The 18,618-nt window shown below is 41.3% G+C and overlaps 1 protein-coding gene across 1 annotated transcript in view; it reads left to right on the top strand.

The window, feature by feature from the left end:
- LOC109311495 (serotriflin-like) overlaps window positions 1-11,544 on the top strand; it is a 19,615-nt gene extending 8,071 nt beyond the window's left edge. The window contains exons 3-8 of the mRNA XM_019537154.1: window positions 3,116-3,238; window positions 3,781-3,868; window positions 4,691-4,836; window positions 7,280-7,374; window positions 8,440-8,528; window positions 10,942-11,544. Coding sequence (XP_019392699.1) covers window positions 3,116-3,238; window positions 3,781-3,868; window positions 4,691-4,836; window positions 7,280-7,374; window positions 8,440-8,528; window positions 10,942-11,069 — 669 coding nt within the window. The 3' untranslated portion in view covers window positions 11,070-11,544. The remainder of the gene's footprint in view (window positions 1-3,115; window positions 3,239-3,780; window positions 3,869-4,690; window positions 4,837-7,279; window positions 7,375-8,439; window positions 8,529-10,941) is intronic.
- The last annotated feature ends 7,074 nt before the right edge of the window (window positions 11,545-18,618 follow it).

The raw sequence follows: 18,618 nt of genomic DNA, 5'->3' as shown, positions 1-18,618 counted from the left end.
TCCTGCCATGGCAGGGGTCGGACTAGATGATCTGCTCAGGTCCCTTCCGACCCTAGAAACTATGAAACTATGAAACTATGAAAAATAAAGTTTCTGACTACAGCTGGATGCAATTGTTCACATCAATATTTTGGGAGGCGGATAAAAATACAGATTTAGTGAAAGTGAAACATTTTCATAATTCATGTCAATTCTAAAATTGTTTACACATAATAATAATCATGATAAAACACTGCAAGCTAAAAAATAAAAATGAAATATTTCAATTTTTCCTTTCAAAAAGACTTCTAATTTTCAAATTTTCTCTAATATAATTTTTTTCTAAATAATAACCCTTAAAAAGTTCAAAATAAAAACAAAGCATGTCTTTAAATACCCAAGTTATATCTTTCAAAAGACTTAATCAGCTAAAACACCCAACTATGTACATTTTTTTCAGTCCAACTGGAACAAAACCCTACTTTTAAAAAAAAATCAACTTGACTACCAGTCCTACCTGGAATGTAAATATTGGTACATCCAGAATATATATCTATTTTTAAGAAAAGCAGGGAAATTAAATAATAAATCCATGCAAATTAGTATTTCCTGACATGTCATTTAATTATGCCAATAATATAATACTATTTAGTAAAATTTACTTACATAGCCAAGGTTTTATTTTCAGGAAGAAAGAAGGAGGGAGGGATGGCTGCAGCTGGCTTAAAAATATGGCTCCTATAATTAAATGGTTATTGCAAAAATATATTGGATTTATTTAAAGCTGTTTGCTAAGGAACTATTTTGAAAGTATGAATCTTAAGCACAGCAAGAACTAGGTGGTAAACCAGCTTTTTCTTGATTTATCAAGAATTTTCAATATTGTTGGATTCAACAACCACAAATTTTGCAGGGAGATTAAATATCAGGGTGTCAGGATAAGTCTTGTGAAGCAGCTGTTGCCAGTCACTGGTAGAAAGTGGATCCTGGACTAGGTAGACCTTGAGTCTGGTCTATTAAGACACTTCCTATATTATCATGCTTTCTCACTAGAGCTTCCTAATGTAGTCATAAAAGCTACAATTTAGAGGTAATTCCTAGCTGACAAGAGACGGGAGATGATGAATTACTTACAGGAAATAAATGAGAAAAAGGAGACTGCAGAGGCTCACTTACTGCTCCACAATAAAAAAAAAATTGTTCCTGTATGTCTGTGAATAATGAACCTGATCATCACTACACACAAGACCAATAAAATCAATATAAATAACTCATTTATTTTAAACAGAGAAACTAGACTGTACTTACATTATGTAGGATGTCGCTGCATTTCCTCCCTATTGACTTCCTTAAAACTGCAAGGAATTTATACAGGTGATGTAGGAGGTGTAGTGATCACCAGGTTCAATAAATGCAGGCATACAATGAATGAGAAGGAGTATACAATAACCTTTTTTTTGAGAATCAGTAGTCAACCACTGCAGACCCTTTGTCTCTCTCCAACTAACTAAGGTTTCCTAATTCCCAATTCCTGTAGTCTCCTAGGTAAGGGACTATCTCTGAAGTATAACTTCTATTACAACATCTTCCCTCTTGACAATAACCACCAAAACCAATGAACACAAAATTCCATTAATACCTATCTACAGAGAGGTGACCAAGGGCATGTGTAGATGAAACGGGGGCCCTATATTGAAGCGGTGGGCTTTTAAAAACACCACTTTAATTTAGGGCCAAGTCAACTATGTTGTCCTCATACCCGTGTGCTTACCTGCTTCTCTGGTGGTGGGGAGAGGAAGGCGAGCTGCTGGCAGGCTGAGCGGTCCCTGGGCTATTCGGGGGGTGGGGCTGGTGCTTCCCTCCGTGGCAGTGGTAGCCTCCCACCCAGGTGGCACCCACCCACAGGCACCCAGCTCAGGTGGTCTGTGGGGCACCGCAGCCAAGGGAAGAAGTACTGGGCCCCCACACAGGTCAGGCAGGTAGGCAGGCTTCGGGGGGGGAAAAAAATCGCAACTTTTTTTTCTTGGGCAGAACCTGCCTTCCTGGGCTGCTGCCAGGCAGTCTGCATAGGCTTCCTGCAAAGCCCCTGAGCTGCATGGAGCCCGGTGCTTCGCTGGCTGTAGGGCAGCAAATGAAAACTCTTCTGAGTTTTTAAGCAAAGCAGGGAAATTAAATAATAAACCCATGCAAATTAGTATTTCCTGACATGTCATTTAAGGCACAATAGGCCGCCAAATTTGCTACAGCAGTCGGAATTACTGCACAATATGCCACCAACATGTGCAACCACATGAAAAGATCATTAAAGCAGTGCAAAATCATTTATCCAGCTTTAAAGTGTCACGCACATATGCCTGTCATTTCATCTACACAGGAAGTAAGCACTGTGGTGTATACATTCACTTTTGAAATGGGGTGCCACTCAATTCAGAAATGTTATGGAGGTGTGATTCGAATCCAGTGAGGAGTACCTCAAGTGCAAAAAGTGTGATAACAACTGTCTTAGATGAGCAGAATGTGTGCAAACAAGGAATTATATTGAAAAATGTTTTGACTTTACCTCCAACATGCCTACCCCTCCCCTTTTTTTTTTGCCTTTATTTTCAGAGAAGTGAAAGAAGTTATTCATAATTCAGAGCAAGAATTTCCAAAAAGCGTAAAAAATTCAATAAAGTTTTCTAAACAGAGGCTTAAAAGTGGCATTCAGCACACAGCACTAGCTTTTGTTTTGTGTTTGTGAATATCCTGGTGCAAAGAGATGCTTGTCCGTGAGTGGGATGCTAAAGTACGTTGATAACAATAGCAGTAACGATTGCAAGGAAAATAAATTCAGTGTAGTAGTCTTTCCAAGATCTGGTGGAATAAGTCCCTAATGGCTATAAGCAACAATAGCAACAGTGACATTAATAATATACAGAAACATATGCAGACAGAGTCTCATAAAAATAAGTCTGACCTTTCATAAATTATGTTTATAAAGCCACACATATAAGGATCGTTTCCTAAGTTCCCATATAAAATATTTCAGAATCCTACCATCAAACAATAACATAAACAATAACAACAACAACAGTAATAACAACAACAATAAGAATAACAATAAGAATAATAAGAGGAATGATTTCTTTCAATTTAGGAACCTGCGAAAGGTTATAATGATCTGGCAACTGACAAGATAGATCAGCAAAACGTGATTGTGGTCAAACACAACACCCTCCGGACACAAGTGACCCCCACTGCTAGCAACATGCTGAGGATGGTAAGATACATTTTGCAGTGCAATTTGTAAAAAAAAAACAGACCCTGTCTGTAGGCAGACCTACAATGTCCTACTATTTCCCTGTCATAGAGAATTCTCATTGAGAATCATTTCAAATGAAAGGAACCCTCTAAGGCCAGGGACAGAAGTTACACATAAAAAGATATAAGTGATCAGAAATCAGCTCAAATCTGTAACACAACAGAAGTTCACTATACATAAATCACTTTCAGAATAGCCCAAACTGGTTGAAGATGTAGTATCAGATATAACTAATTTAGGTTAAATATTTTTATTGAACTTCTGTCCCAGACCCTCTGCTTGTCAGTTCAATCTATGCAATTTAGACTTACCTGTGAAGATTGAATTGACTCAGCCTCAGGCTTTTTGACTGACTGTACTTACTTTAAATGCAAGAGCTTTCAAGAGGCTTTTTTAAAGTCTGGATGCGTGGTTTCCAAGTGTAGATTGTGCTGTATATTCTTCACTATATATTTCTAGTAGTAAGCAACTGAACGGCTAATATTTTTCATTTCATTAAGGAATGGAGTGATGCAGCGCGAGCAAATGCTAAGCATTGGGCAGATCTGTGTACTTTAGCTCATAGTCCTCAAAGTAATAGAACAACTGGTAAGTACAAGTATTTATATAAATAAATAATGAATTGTTCAGGTACTGACATGAACAATTTTCAAACAGCATAACCCCTTCCATATTTAGTGGGTAATAGTATCTTACTGAAAGAACAGACTAGACTGCTGGAGTATAATGGACTCATATATTGTGTTGTAAGACTTCACAATATTTAGTTAGGCTTCTTTTAATCAAATAGAACTTCAGCATTAAACAATCACAAACAACTACAAAGACATGTTCATGGAATATTTTTAAATTTTTTTCTATAATAAAGCTGGTCCAAATTTTTCAACTTTTGGGGAAAAAAATGGGGAAAGAAATGTTTTAAAAGTCTTTACTCCTACTTCCATTTCTCCCCCACCCCCTTCTTTGCCCTCCTCCCCAACCGGCATATTAAAAAATATTAATATTAATATTGTAATATTAAAATGTATAATGTGAATGTAAAATGTATAATGTAATATTAAAAAATACTAGAGGGGAAAGTTAGGCCTTTTTCACTTTCACAGAAATTAGTCCCGATCAAAGAATCTCTGCAAGAAGACCTATATTTCTCATATTTTTCATAAGGAAGACCAGGGTGAATGAACACATACCTGAAATCTGGGTTCAGTTTATGGAAGAACCAGATTTCCTGGGGTGACTATAAAACTCTTCCAAACAGAATGGACAGTGATCCAGGATACAATGTCATGGAGCATATCTATGTTGTGGGGCTGGTCTCTCTGAACAGAGGTTCTTGTCAAAACCATGTTCCTTGCATTTTCACAAGCCATTTTCTCCAGGGTTTTTAAATGGTTTCCCCTTCATTTTCAGTTACAGTCTGTGGCGAAAATCTCTACATGTCAACTGCCCCAAATGCATGGTCAGATGTCATTCAGGCCTGGTATAATGAAAATAAAGACTTTAAGTATGGCAGTGGGCCAACAAGACCAGGAGCAGTGATTGGCCATTATACTCAGGTAAGAGACATACAACTTATTACACCCTGATCTTTACTGATACAGCTGTACAATGTCACTAAGGCAGCGGTGGGCAAAATATGACCCGTGGGCCAGATGTGACCTGCCAGGCCATTCTGTCTGGCCTACGGGGCCACTAAAAATGTCACTAAGGGCTTGAGCTCATCATTGTCATTGATTCTTCTACTTAGGTGCTACAACATCTAAAAATTAAGCACCTTAGAAAACTTAGGCATAGAGACATATCTGAATTCTTGTCAATCCCTGGAGCTTAGGTGCTTGACTCCACGCTGTATATTAGTCACTCCTGTCATCTCAAAGTCCAGATCACTCAGAGGGGAGGTATCTGACATACCCTGGCAGCAGGAACAAGTTCAGTACATAACGTCCACAGATGTTCTTTCTCAAACAAATATGATAATTGTGCCCACATTTTTTCACAATAACCTAAGAGTTAAAGCACTGGTCAAGGAGATAGGAAATCTGGGTACTAAACCTTGTTTAACCTGAGAGAATCCTTACCCGTCTTTCCCACATCTTCAAATACTTCCCTAACCACTAAGCTGTAGAAGAGTTGGAAATTGAGCAACAGGGCATATAAGAATACAAGCATCATAAAGCCATAGAGAAGAACCAGAAAGATTTGCAAATCAAGGGAAATGATTCTTCCTCTCTATTCAGCTCTGGTGAACCTTTAGCTGGTGTACTGTGTCTAGTTTTGGGCCTCACACTTCAAAAAGGACATAGGCAGTTTGGAAAGAGTCCAGTGTAGAGAACCAAAAATAATTAGAGACCTGGGAGACAAGATTTATGAGGAGAAGCTGAAAAAATTAGAGTTACTTAGTCTAGAGACAAGAAGAAGACTGAAGTGGAATTTGATAATCGCCTGCAAAAGGCAATTACAGAGAGGATAGAGATGAACTTTTCTCTATGGAAATAGGATACAGGACTAGGAGCAATGGCCTCAAGGTTCAACAAGGGAAATTTTGTTTGGAGATTATGAGGGCGGTTAAGCATTGGTACAGGCTACCTGGAGCAACTGTGGACTCTCTATCCTTGGAAGTTTTCAAGATTAGATTGGACAGATAATTGGCTAGGATGGATCCTGCCTTGAGGAAGGGCAGGGCTAGATGACCATGTGAGGTGCCTTCCAGGTGTGCTTTCATTGTACCATAGGATCCTATGATTCTTATGCCTAGTAGTTAGAGCATTCCCATTAGAGCAAGGGAGTCCTCGTGAGTTCTGTGCAGGTAGAGCTACTTGTGCATTAGACCTGGTCTCTGGACACCTAAAAGATTAGGGAAGTTGCCAGACTTCAGTCACCTCTTTGGATCACGGCAGAGCTTATACAGAAGTTGGGCCTGGACCACTCCTGAGCATGCTCAGAAGTCTAAGCACTCGGGGAAATGTTCAGGCCCAAATGAAGGTACCTACAGTTTTGTTTTCTGTTACTTAAATGCTCAGATTCTGTGCATGTCTCATTTAGGTACCTATAAGAACAACTTGTACCTGTCTTTAAATAACTATTAGATTTAAGGGAAATACCGACCACTTTTTCTTTAAAAGGAATAAACACTGAGGAGAGAGGAGCAGCATTCCAGAACAGAGATCTAAAGATGAAAACATTCAAAATAGCGGCATTAAAATATCTAAGAAAGGTCAAATATCATGCCACACTTGCTCAACATAACTTCCAGTATCTCAGAGTTAACAGTTATATAGCATAGGAAGGAACAAAGTGAGAAAGAAACGTTGTTATTTCCCTTTTTAGTGCTTCAGAGGTCAAGTATTATGCAAATGGGAGTCTTACAAACACTGGGAGAGAGCAAGTTCTATAAGCTGGCTTCCGAATTAGTATTTCATGGGACACATGGACCATTTTGAACATTTATTCTGACCATCTTCACAGGAGATAACATTTTAATTTGTGATTCTTGTATCTTTTTCAACAGCTTTGCATTCAAACTGGAGTACATTTTTGGAAAAAAAATCCAGGGTTGATTTAAAATATCCACATGATATAGAACAGGGAAGAGCAAAATGCAGCCCATGGCCTGGATGAGGCTCTCCAGGTCATTTTATCTGGCCTTAAAAAATTTAGAAAGTAAATATTTATCTGCCCCGGCTGCCTGTCACGTGGCCCTTGATGGCTTGTCAAAACTCAGTAAGCGACCCTCTGCCGGAAATAATTGCCTGCCCCGATATAGAATCTGTTTTGCTTTTTGAGATTCATTTCTGTTACCTCTGCAAAATGGGATGTATAATAGCATATCATTTTTCTGGCTGCTTTCCTGCTTGTTGTAACACATTTTCCTATGTTTCATAATAATAAAAAATCCATGGCCATTACTTGGCTTCCTATTAAACCTTTTAAAAATATGTGTTTTTTTATCATTATAAGCCCCTATTGCATTTAATCATCCACTTGTTTCTTTATATCCAGGTGGTTTGGTATAAGTCTTACCAGATTGGATGTGCAGTAGCTTTCTGTCCTCAGAGTGAATTCAAGTATTTTTACGTTTGTCACTACTGCCCTGCGTATGTATTATCTATGGATTTAATTGATGGCTGGCTTGCCTTAGTTCTTTCATGTAACAGTTTGACCCAAGATTTTTTAAATAATGACTTCTAAGAGAAATTATAGTTAGAGGGGCAATTATGCAATATTATGTGGAAATACATGTAGAATCATAGAATAATAAAAAAAATAGGATTGCATAGGACTGTGATAAATCATCTAGACCATTGATTCATGACTAGGGTGCCACAGCCTTGACACCTTTCAAAGGTGCTATGGGGTGCCAGGCAATGTTAGCACTGATAGATGTGCAAACATAATTCACAGGATAAACTCAGAGATTTCAAATCAAACTCCGTAGCATCAAAAACATTCTGCCCTGCTGTGGGCTTTCTATTATAGTTTCACAGTAAAAAAAAAAAAAAGCAAGTGAAAACCTAAGAGCTGGCATTTTCTGAGGGGTGCCTCCAAAGCTCACTAGGGAAGCCTTGAGTGCATAAAGAGGTAATTTGGCTCTAAAATGGTTGAGAAGTATGGATTTAGTCCAACGCCCTGCTCAAGGCAGAACTCTCTCTGACTGAACCATGCAGCTCATGTTTTTTCTAACCAGTACCTTTAAATCTAAGAAAACCATTAACATGTCAGTAAATTCACATCAGGTTTGCTTTACGTATAAATCCACACACTCATTCTGCTTATTTGATAACGGACAGGGTAGTTGCTCTGAGGAGTAAGCTCACTTCTTATAAATGAAGGTTTGGAGTAAGTTTTCTCAGAGGACAGTTTTCCCCGGACCTTCCTATGAAGCAGTTGTTCCAAGCCAATATTTGAGGTTTCTTTACAGGAAACCACCAAAGTACACGCATGAGATAGAGTCAGTCATCTACAGTCAGCAATAAAGGCAATGGTTCATTCAAAGCAAACCTCAGGTGTGGACACATGCCTTTTCTTACCTCAGATACTCACATTATGATATTTCAGAGGAGACGCTTGATGTATATAGCTAGAGTGCATGCAAATGAAAGAGAGCGGGTGTAAATAAATAGTTATTTTATATTTTGTTCTGTTTAATTTTACCGTTTCAGAGGGAACGTTAAACCATTTATTAACACACCTTACCAATCAGGACCACCATGTGGAGACTGTCCTAACGCCTGTGATAATGGACTATGCAGTAAGTTTTGAAAGTTCAACATCTCAAAGTGGAAAAGTCACTGTTTACTAGCACAGTGTTTAATTCCCATGAATGGAGGGTGTTTTGAAATTGTCAACTCCAAAAGCAGATGCAAAAGGCCAGGCTGTGAGCTCATTGCACATGACATGTAGGATCTCATATCCTTATCGTTGTGATTTCTTATTTGCATGATGTTAGAAGTTACATGATGGACCAGTGTGCTAAGTCGTAGACAAATAGCAGGAATAGTCCCATTTAAGTCAATGGAGCATTCGATGGGCAAAGAAAGGAGGTATGAGTTTGTGAAAATGTTAAAGTGAACTACAAAGGCAAAATCTATGGGATGAGCATGCAAGGCATCTTCCACTTCATCTCCTCTCACAAGTGTGCAATGAAGTTATTAATTCAGCTCACATGTTCCATGGACACTTTATGTATCTCTTCGTTATGGATATGAGCCCTTCAGTTCATAGAAAGGCTGGTTCTCAATCTATGGAAAATTCACTTATGATGGCAAACTCTCCTGCAAGTAGATTCACTGGCATCAGTGAAACTAATGGCATGTTTGCATCCCTTCCCTAGGATTGTATCCAAGAAGTTCACGATGCTTTCTGTCTTCCTTAGAAACCATCATGAACTTCTTTTCCATTGTCCTACATGGTAGATTTTTGCAGACTTCCAATAGCAACCAAAGCTGCTTATACTCCTCAACTAATGGTTATATAGTGTATTTAAAAACATGTGCTTATAATGTATTGTCTTAAAGTATTTTCCAAAAGCATAAAGGGGAAGACTGTGGGTTTAGATCTACTAAGGAAGTTAGGAGCTCCCATAGGAATTGTATCTGAGGAGCAGTGAAGGTTTTATAACATCCTTTCAACATGCAGAAAGAGAGAGAAACAGGGAAATCAAGTGCAGCCATTGCCCAGTTCTCCCTTAAGCCCCTCCACACTGCTGCTGCATCCAAGGGTGCTGTGAGATCCTGTTAAGGGTGCTGCAGCATGCTGCACTGTTAGGTGTGCAAGCATCTACATGACATGACAAATAGATCCAAAGAGGTGATACTTCCCCTCTGTGCGGCATTAGTCAGACCACAGTTGGAGTACTGAGTCCAGTTTTGGACGCTGTGCTTCAAGAAAGATGTTGATGGACTCGAGAGGGTCCACAGGAAGCCACTCATATGGTCAGGGGCTGACAGGATAAGCCCTATGTGGAGAGACCAAGGGACTGGGACCTCTTCAGCCTCTGCAAGAGAAGGAGAAGAGATGACCTTGTGGCTGTCTACGAATTCATCAGGGGACGCAGCAAGGAATCGGAGATGCTCTGTTCACCAGGGCACCTCTTGGGGTAACAAGGAGGGGGCTGGACTCAATGATCTTCCAAGGTCCCTTCCAGCCCTAATGTCCATGAAATGTCTATGTCTATGAAATCTGTTGAGGTCCCTTCCAACCCTAGCATCTATGAATCTATGATTCACACAATAAACCCAGAGATTTCAAATAGGGATCTGTAGTGTTAAAAACATTCTGACCTATTGTGATCTGTCTTAGCTCTTGGTAAAGGAAAAAATAATTACTCTATTATTTTTTCCATAATCAAGAAAGCTAAGAAACGACATTTTCCAAGGGATATCCTGAGTCTAAAAAGGTGGGAACACTGGTCTACATTCACAACGAGCCACTGAACTCCGAGACTATAAATTTCAGTTAAGTGTAGAGGGGCAGTACAAACCCAGTCCCCAGTAAAGTCGCCTAAGATCAGTGATGGATTTCATGTGCCACAAGCCATGTACAGTGTGACCCTGCCCACAGGGGTGAGTTTTGCCCCTTGCTCTACATGAGAGGGTGCAAGGGTGGGCAAAAATGTAAAAGAAGCACACCAACTCCCCCATGCCACCTTCCTCCCTTTCATGGTTTAGAATGACCAGGTAGGTTATAGGATTATAGGGAAGTAAGGCTAAAAAGGACATCACAAGGTCATGTAGTCCAACCCCTTGTTCAAGGCAGGATCATCCCTGACTAAACCATCCTAGCCAAGTGTCTATCTAATCTAATATAATGATCCTGTCAACAGAATAAATTAGATTGGTAAATATGGCTGGTTTATCCTTGCACTGAAGAGTCTAATAGGAAATAAAAGGACAACACTGCAGTCTTGAGTCATTCCAATAATCCTTGCCTCAGAATCTGACTTTCCCATGTTGCAATTGCCTTCATTTAATAGGGGGAGGAGGGTCTTTCACTTCTAGTGGCAACAGCTTGTGGACTGACTGAATAATACTTCTGAGTGCAATTAGACTTTTTGAACACTATAGGGAAGAATAAAATCATTCAGGGAAACTTGCATAAAAGAAAATAGTTTGAGATTTTTTTTCTCTTAATAATGTCTAACTTAAATTTTATGTCATTTTTAGCCAATCCTTGCAAGTATGAAGATATATACTCAAATTGTCCCAAGCTGGCAGAGTCATATGGATGCGACGAGGATATAGTGAAGGCCAACTGTTATGCTTCCTGCCAATGCACCACTGAAATCAAATAACCAGTTTGATTCATGCATTTAAGATAATTAATCTGCTGACAACAGTGATTTTTACAAAGCTGAAGTCCATCTACCAGCTTTTATGAATGCAGCCTTTCTGGTTTTCAGGGGGTAACTCATATGAGTAAAGGCCGAGGATAGAGGCTTTCACTTACATATTCTGCCTTGATTACATTTCTTTCTTGAAAAAATGTAGCATATAGTTGTTCCTTGGCTGAAATTGGGCATGGTACACGCTAGGCTTTTATAACATTTGGTGACTGGGATTTTCTATCAATTTCAACATCATCTTCGGGAAAATACCATTTAAAATGCTATATAAAGGACTGTCCTGCAAAGATATATTTGGCTAGGTCTTGTTCCTCCTAGTAATCCCATTGATTTCAGTAGCTGAGGTACCACCATCTTCATTCACATTGAAAATCATATTTCTGCCCAAAAGCTTCTTCTACACATTCACATTTACTGTGAAGTACCCAAATTAACTGCACGGTGCAGGCACCCATCTACACATGCATGCTAATACTGGGCAGTAAATATCGTGACTTATGCTGACTTGGGCATACATTTGATACCTGTGTCATGCAGGTATCAAATTTATGCCCTGTTAGTTACTGCGAGGTCTTACTATGCAGTAACACTGTGTGGGCTTACTTAGTTAGTCTGACAACTAACTTTAGTCCCAAGTCAGTCCACACACAGTGTTAATGCACTTGAACGCCTGCCCGTGTAGATGCCAGCCTATTCCTGCGCACTGCACAATAATTCAGTACACAGTATATTTAAGCTAGCATAAATGTAGATATGTCCAAATAGTTGCAAAGAGATGCCATAAGACAAATCCAAGCCATAAGGGTCAACTTAGTGGGTGTATCTACATTTGACATTTTTTGCAGTTGCCTAATTAGCTCTGCCGTAAACATTTCGCATGTACATGTGCAGTGCGATTAGGCCACAGGAACCTAATAAATTCCATAGCAGGGTAGTACTTGTAAATACTGAGAAGTTATCTACTATGCAGCAACACATGTGTAGGCACTGACCTGGGAGTAAATTACTATCAGCCCAGCTAGCAGGGGGCCACACTCATTCCTATTCCTTAGCCATATGGCTTGGCAATTGCAGGAGCTTCGTGGCCCAGTCAGCTGCTCTGCCCCGATGCAGCCACCAACCACTCAGGCCTGACCCTTGTGCTTCCCTGCCAGCCTGTGGCTGCCCCCCAGACCTCAGGCCATGCTGCACCCAGGAGTAGCTTACTGTGGAGCTATTTGCCCCACATTTTATTCAATCCCATTAACTGCACATGTAGATGCGCCCAGTGGGAATAAAAGTAGCAGAGCTGTTCCCACCAGCACTACTTAGAAATAAAGCCTGCCCCTTTTTTTCTCACATCCAGTGTTACCTTATTCTGCAAATAGCATCAGTGTCTTCACAGTGAGCTAAGGCAACAGAATGTGACCCATTGAAATCAATGGATTTATTCATGGGTGAGGAACCTCCTGATCGTGAGAAAGAATGAAAAAATCTGGCTCTCGGTAAAAGGAAAAAATAATGTTGGAGAAGAGGGCTCAGTGAACCTATTTATGTTGCTAACTAGTACTAAAGAACATAAGAATCATGGAACAGGGCCTAAATGAGGATAATTGTTTTAATAAGAAATGGTGAGCTATTGTCTGAATTACTTTTCAAATATTTCCCATGTCTGTTTTACTGATTAAACTATATTTTCAATGCTAAACAGTTTGCATTGGCTTTCTTTCATAGTGATATACTTAACATATCTCCTCTCCAGCTTCCACAGTGTGTAAGTCCTTATAAGAGTTCTTTGTCTTGCTAGCTTCAGTGCTGCAAGCAAGCACTTGACCGATATCCTGGAAAACAATGCAGAAAGGCCATGCAATTTAGATATATTTTGAAAAGGGGACATGTCTTTGATAGAAAAAGATACCCCATATTATTTAAAGTGACAAAAATTTCATGAGAAATGAATGTAGCCTTCTTTCCTTATTTTCAAATTAAGTCAGGCACGCACTTTGTATCCTTCCAATTCCCTCCAACCAGAGCAGCACATCTGTGGGGAGTGGTCACACATTAATGGAACTGAGTTATGCAGATGAAGAGATAATCCTTCCCTGGGGTGTGGGTTTCTCTCTGACTGATGAGTCCCCTGCCTTGATACTTCTTTTAATAGAATGAGCAGTGGCTTGAACTCTGCAATCAGGCTGGCATCAGCATACAACACAGCTTTCCATGTGTAGCACATGCTGTGCAAGTGTTTGACTGTATCCCATCTGCAACAATAAAGAGCATAACTATCTGTCTGTCTGTCTCCCATATGTATGTATCTCCTTTTCCCATAGCATTTGAGTACCACAGAGTTAGTAATCTATTTATTTTTGTACCCTCTCAGGTAGGGAACCGCTACTATCCACAATTTACTGTTGAGGAATAGAAGCACAGAGATTCCAGATCCTCAAAACCCTGAAGTGCCTCAAATGGGACATAGATAGGATATAGGGACTTCAAGCCAAGGATGTGACCCTCAGAAGGCTATCTAGCCCCTTGGACAGCTATGTACATCTAGGATGCAAGCATTTCAACCTGTAAAGTTCTCTAGGTGCCCACACTTCTGTTTCTGGGCATGCCATGAATTGCGACCATTTTGCTGGATCTGAGCAACTCAGCACCTCTTCCCTAAGCCTGTTTAGGATCCTCATACAAGGTCTCCACATTCCAACCTTCTCTCAAATCACCCAAGAGGTCTAATCCACTCAACATTGGGCCTCAGCGCACTTTGCCATTGGTAGCAGGCCACAAACAAGGGCTGTGCCCAACCCACCACAACTTGTCCCACCACTCGTTGCATTGCCTGGCCTCTGGTTGCTTGCACCACTGTAGCCACAGTAGTCACTGCCAAAAGAGATCCATCAGGGTTACAGTGACATTGTCTCTTCCTCCTTTCCCACAGTGTACCTCAGTGACTTCCTAAGAACTACTATTAGGACAAAGGGACAAACTTGCCATGGAAGTTGTAGCATCTCCTTCACTGGAGATTTTTAGGAAGAGGCTGAATAGGCATCTGTGTAGGATGGTTTAGGAATAGCACACCCTGCAAGTGCTCAGGGAATTAGATTAGTTGCTCTTTGAAATTACATCTTGGTTTTGCCATTCAAAGTCCCTTACGTGGCAATTTCTGGCAGAGTTGGGGGTTGGGCTTCACAGCTGACAACAACAAGGAGCTGTCTGCTCTCCAGAATTTAAATTACGCACATTCATTAGGGCTGTGCGAAATTTTGCCGGCTGTTTCATTTTGACACCGTTTCAACTCATTTCGAGGTTGAAATAGCTAAATTGAAATGAAACAAATAGCTTCGAAACAAAATGTGGCTAGTCGAATTGTTTCGAAAGTTGAAACATTTCAACCGTAGCGCTGGGGGTGGAAGTCAGTCCAGCTGGTCTGACTTCCCGTCTCCCGGACTAGATCTGGCTGGGGGAGGGGGGTCCCCCATGCTAGAACCCCAGCGCTAGATCAGGCTGACTCCCCACCCCCCTCCTGATCTAGCTCTGGTGATGGGAAGTCAGTCCAGCTGGGCAGATCTAGCGAACTGTCAAAACAGAGTTGAAACAGCCTCACTGTTTTGATGAAGCACAACAGAACAGCTCTTTTGAATCTAAATGAAATTCGATACAAAACGCTGTTTCGTTGAAACCTCTAAACTTAAGGCAAAATGAAACGGTGCCATTCCGCTCAGCCCTAATATTCATCTGTGTTGGCCAGAAATCAGTCATCCTCCCTTCTTGGGGGCAGCGATTATGGTGGATACAGCCAGGTAGAAGGTCCCTGGCACACTATCACTCCCACTGACAGGGAGTTGGAGTGGCTGGATAGGAGAAATGCCAATGAAAAGATGTATGGCATAGGAACAAAAGGGCCCCCATGGATTTTCTGCCATCATAAGAGATCTACTAACTGTAGGAATTACATCTCCAATGCTTTCCAGTAGGGGAGGCTTACCCTACCTCAGTCTAGGGCAGAAGAGGAGAAGGAAGAAGACACTGTACATGAAAACAAAGGAAGTTTCTGAAGAGGAAGAGAATAGGGCGTTGAGCACACAGGCCCCAGTACTGCTAGCACACACAGAATCAAAGGGTTGCTCATGATAGTAAAGTAGGATCAAGGCTTTTTTTAGGATGGCTTAAATGCTTCACCAGCTCACATCCATCCATGTAAGCCCATGGATGCTAATATATACTTTTGAGCATCTGGCATGAAGTATATATGATAGTGGAGCTGTGTGGGAATTTCAGCATGTAAAGTGCAGGAACAAAACCCCCTTGCATAGCAAAGTAGTTAAATATTTCTTGGGAGAGAACAGAATCGTAGTTAAACCCCAAACAAGGATGACATAAAAGGCTGTGAAATGTCAAAACAGACTTCCTATATATACCCTATATATACCCTATATATACTCCCTATATATACCCTAACAATAAAGGCATCCTTCAACTTCCACCTTTTCCTTGGACATAAAGAAGGGATTTTTTTATTATCTCTCTAACAATCAATTATCATTAAAGTATGGTTTATGATATTTATTTTAATAGTAAGGATACAGTTACAACAGACATGATAATGCATATTTAATTTAATGTCCATATTTTCTAGTGAGTCAATAGCTTTTTTCTTTATTCATGACATGATAATGCAGAAATATGCACCTTAGAAATGTTGCCAATACTCTCATGGATAAGGATGCATGACTACATTGGTCACGGTACTGCTGTTATGAATACTGTTTGCAGGTTCTGAAGGGTCAGGGTCAAATTTTGAAGTAGGAGTTAGAAAATGTGGGTACAAATTCCAGTTTTGCCCCAGATTTCGTGAACTGAATTTGTCACATCACTTAGGGCTGAATCCTCCTTCACCTTCGTGTGCGTAGGAGGCACTGATGTAGCCACATCAGTGCAATTTTTACCACTTGATACAGATCTAGGCATAGCTATACCTATGTTTTACTATGAGTATGCTTAATTGGGCTTTGCTCATTTTCTTTCCCTGCACCCTCCTTTCATGTCAGTAAGTTTTTAAGCCTTCCTCAGAGGCATTGGGTATTGGCTACAACCAAGGCTAGGGATTTAACTGGGGTGTACAATGCTCTTGCTGAGACCAAAGCCAGAATTTCCTGGCTGGATCATCTTGCCTGTCTGCTAAGGGTCAGACAATCACCATATTTGGGGTCAGGGAGGAATTTTACCCACTAATCAGTTTGGTATGGATTTTGGGAGGGGTTTTGCCTTCCTCTGTAGCCAGGGCCTGGCCATCCACTGGGGATCTCTTGAGTATATACTGGCAACTGTTTATATAAGCAGGAGACTGGCTGCTGCAGTTCCCCTGCTTTACCTGTGACAAGTTAGGGTGTTATGCCCTTGTTGTGTCAGGGTTGAGAGTAGTTTTCAGACTGGAGAGCAGGCTTGAGAGTTTAGGTTATGAATTGTATAGGATGGTTTGGATAGGATTGATCCTGCCTCAGGCAAGGGGTGGAACTAAATGACCTCTGATTCTATGATTTTAAATTCTATTGCCACCTGCAGAATAGGATTGCCCAAGGATGTGCCTAAGTGTCTGAAACAAAATGAAGGAGAAGGGCCCAGCTGCCCCTCAGTCTAATAATCTGTTGGTTAGGGCACTTGCTTAGAGTATGGTAAACCTAGTTCTAGGACAGGGGTGGGCAATTATTTCAGGTGAAGCGTTGCTTACTGAGTTTTGGCCAGCCATCAAGGGCCACGTGACAGAAAGCCAGCAGAAGAGAAAAATTAATTTTCTAATTTTTTAAGGGGCTCCACAGGCTGGATAGAATGGCCTGGTGGGCCACATCTGGCCCATGGGCCACCTCTTGCCCATCTCTATTCTAGACCCTCCCCACCCAAAATAGATTTCAATCTATATTGCTTGCTTTCTGGGAAAGTACTTTAACCACTCGGCCTGTGATTCCTAACCAGGATTCTTTGGCATCCTGGGGGGGCTGTGAGATTCTTTTAAGGGTACCATGCTATTCTAGCACTCTGAGGTATGCAAATACCTATACATAATTTACAAGATAGACCCAGATATTTCAAATAGGTTTCAACGGGTGCTAGAACATGTAACAATGTTACCATATACACGTGATGAAAATTTCTGTTAGTGTGGCTTAATGGAGTCACGCTGTACACATCCGTGAGTTTTGGGGGTTTCAAATGAGTTTGCACTGTCATAAACTAAACCACATCCTGATGTAGTTTGGTTTGCAACGTTGCAACTGGGAATGTTGCAGTCATTAACCTGTCAGCTTGCCCGCTGGTTGTGGGAGAGGTGGGTAGGCTCCACAGAAAAAAAGGATTGGGCCCCTTACTTCTTCTGACTTCAGTACATACCTGTGGCTGCCAGAATGCTTGGTGCTGCCTGGGAATGGGCTGGCTTGCCCTGGGGCAGGACAGAGAGGTGGCTGGAAGGTGGCTTGGTGTACTGACCGCCAGAGAAGGTGGTGGGGACAATGCACAGGGCACTGGAAGTCTGGGTGAGCTCAGGGAAGAGTTGGATCAGGCACCTCTAGACTGGGGCAGCACCCAACCCACTAGCAACCTGCCTAGGCAGCCCCAGTGGAGAAGGGGAGGGTGCTGTCACAGAGGAAAGAACTGGGGCGCCCTACAATTCAAGGGCCACTTGGCCCACTGGCAGCTCACTTCCCCAGCAGGGGAGAGATGGGCAGTCTCCACTGAAAAAAAAAAAGATTGGACCCCTCTCTGCTTCTGCCTTCATCAGACACCTGCAGCCACCAGGACAATGGCATGTATACAGTGACAGAAAAATAAAACCCACCGTTTCCATTAAAAACTCACCATTTCAATTTAGGGGCCATAGAATGCAACCCTGAAGGACTAAACCCCCGTCATGTGTACACGTGCCCAATATTGCCAAAAACATTCTGATTTGCAGGGCTAGGGCTGGGGGCTGGGAAGCAGTGGGCATGAATGAGACCACCAGGATGGCGTCCACCACCTGATGGTTGTTGTCTATGGTCTGCACCGCCCAGGCTAGGATGGTGTTTTGCTGAGTTTTCAAAGCTGATGGCCAATAGCTCTGCAATCAACCAATTCCTTCAGTACACTTGGGTGCATCCTGCATGGCCACGTGGACTTGTATATGTCCACCTTTTCTAAATAGTTCGTAACCTGTTCTTTCATCACTGTCCACCTCCTCCTCCCCAAACTGCTGTCGAGTGCAGTAGTCTAGATGCTGACCTTGCCTATGAAGACTGAGACAAAAAGGCACTGAGCACTTCAGCCTTTTCTTCGTCCTCTGTCACACGATTGCCTCCCCCATTCAGTGAGGGACCCAGACTTTCCCTGATCCTCTTCTTGCTACCAACATACTTGTGGAAACCTGTCTTGGTACCCTTCATGTCCCTTGCTAGCTGCAAATCCAATTGCACTTTGGCCTTTCTGATTTCAACCCTGAATGCCTAAGCAATGCTCTTATACTCCTCCCTACTTATTTGTCCAAGTATCT

This window comes from Crocodylus porosus, unplaced genomic scaffold (assembly GCF_001723895.1).
Source record: "Crocodylus porosus isolate Cpor-Errol unplaced genomic scaffold, CroPor_comp1, whole genome shotgun sequence".
In the NCBI taxonomy this organism is placed as follows: domain Eukaryota; kingdom Metazoa; phylum Chordata; order Crocodylia; family Crocodylidae; genus Crocodylus; species Crocodylus porosus.
Note: the sequence above shows the minus strand (reverse complement) of the source record. Positions and strands in the feature narration are given on the sequence as shown.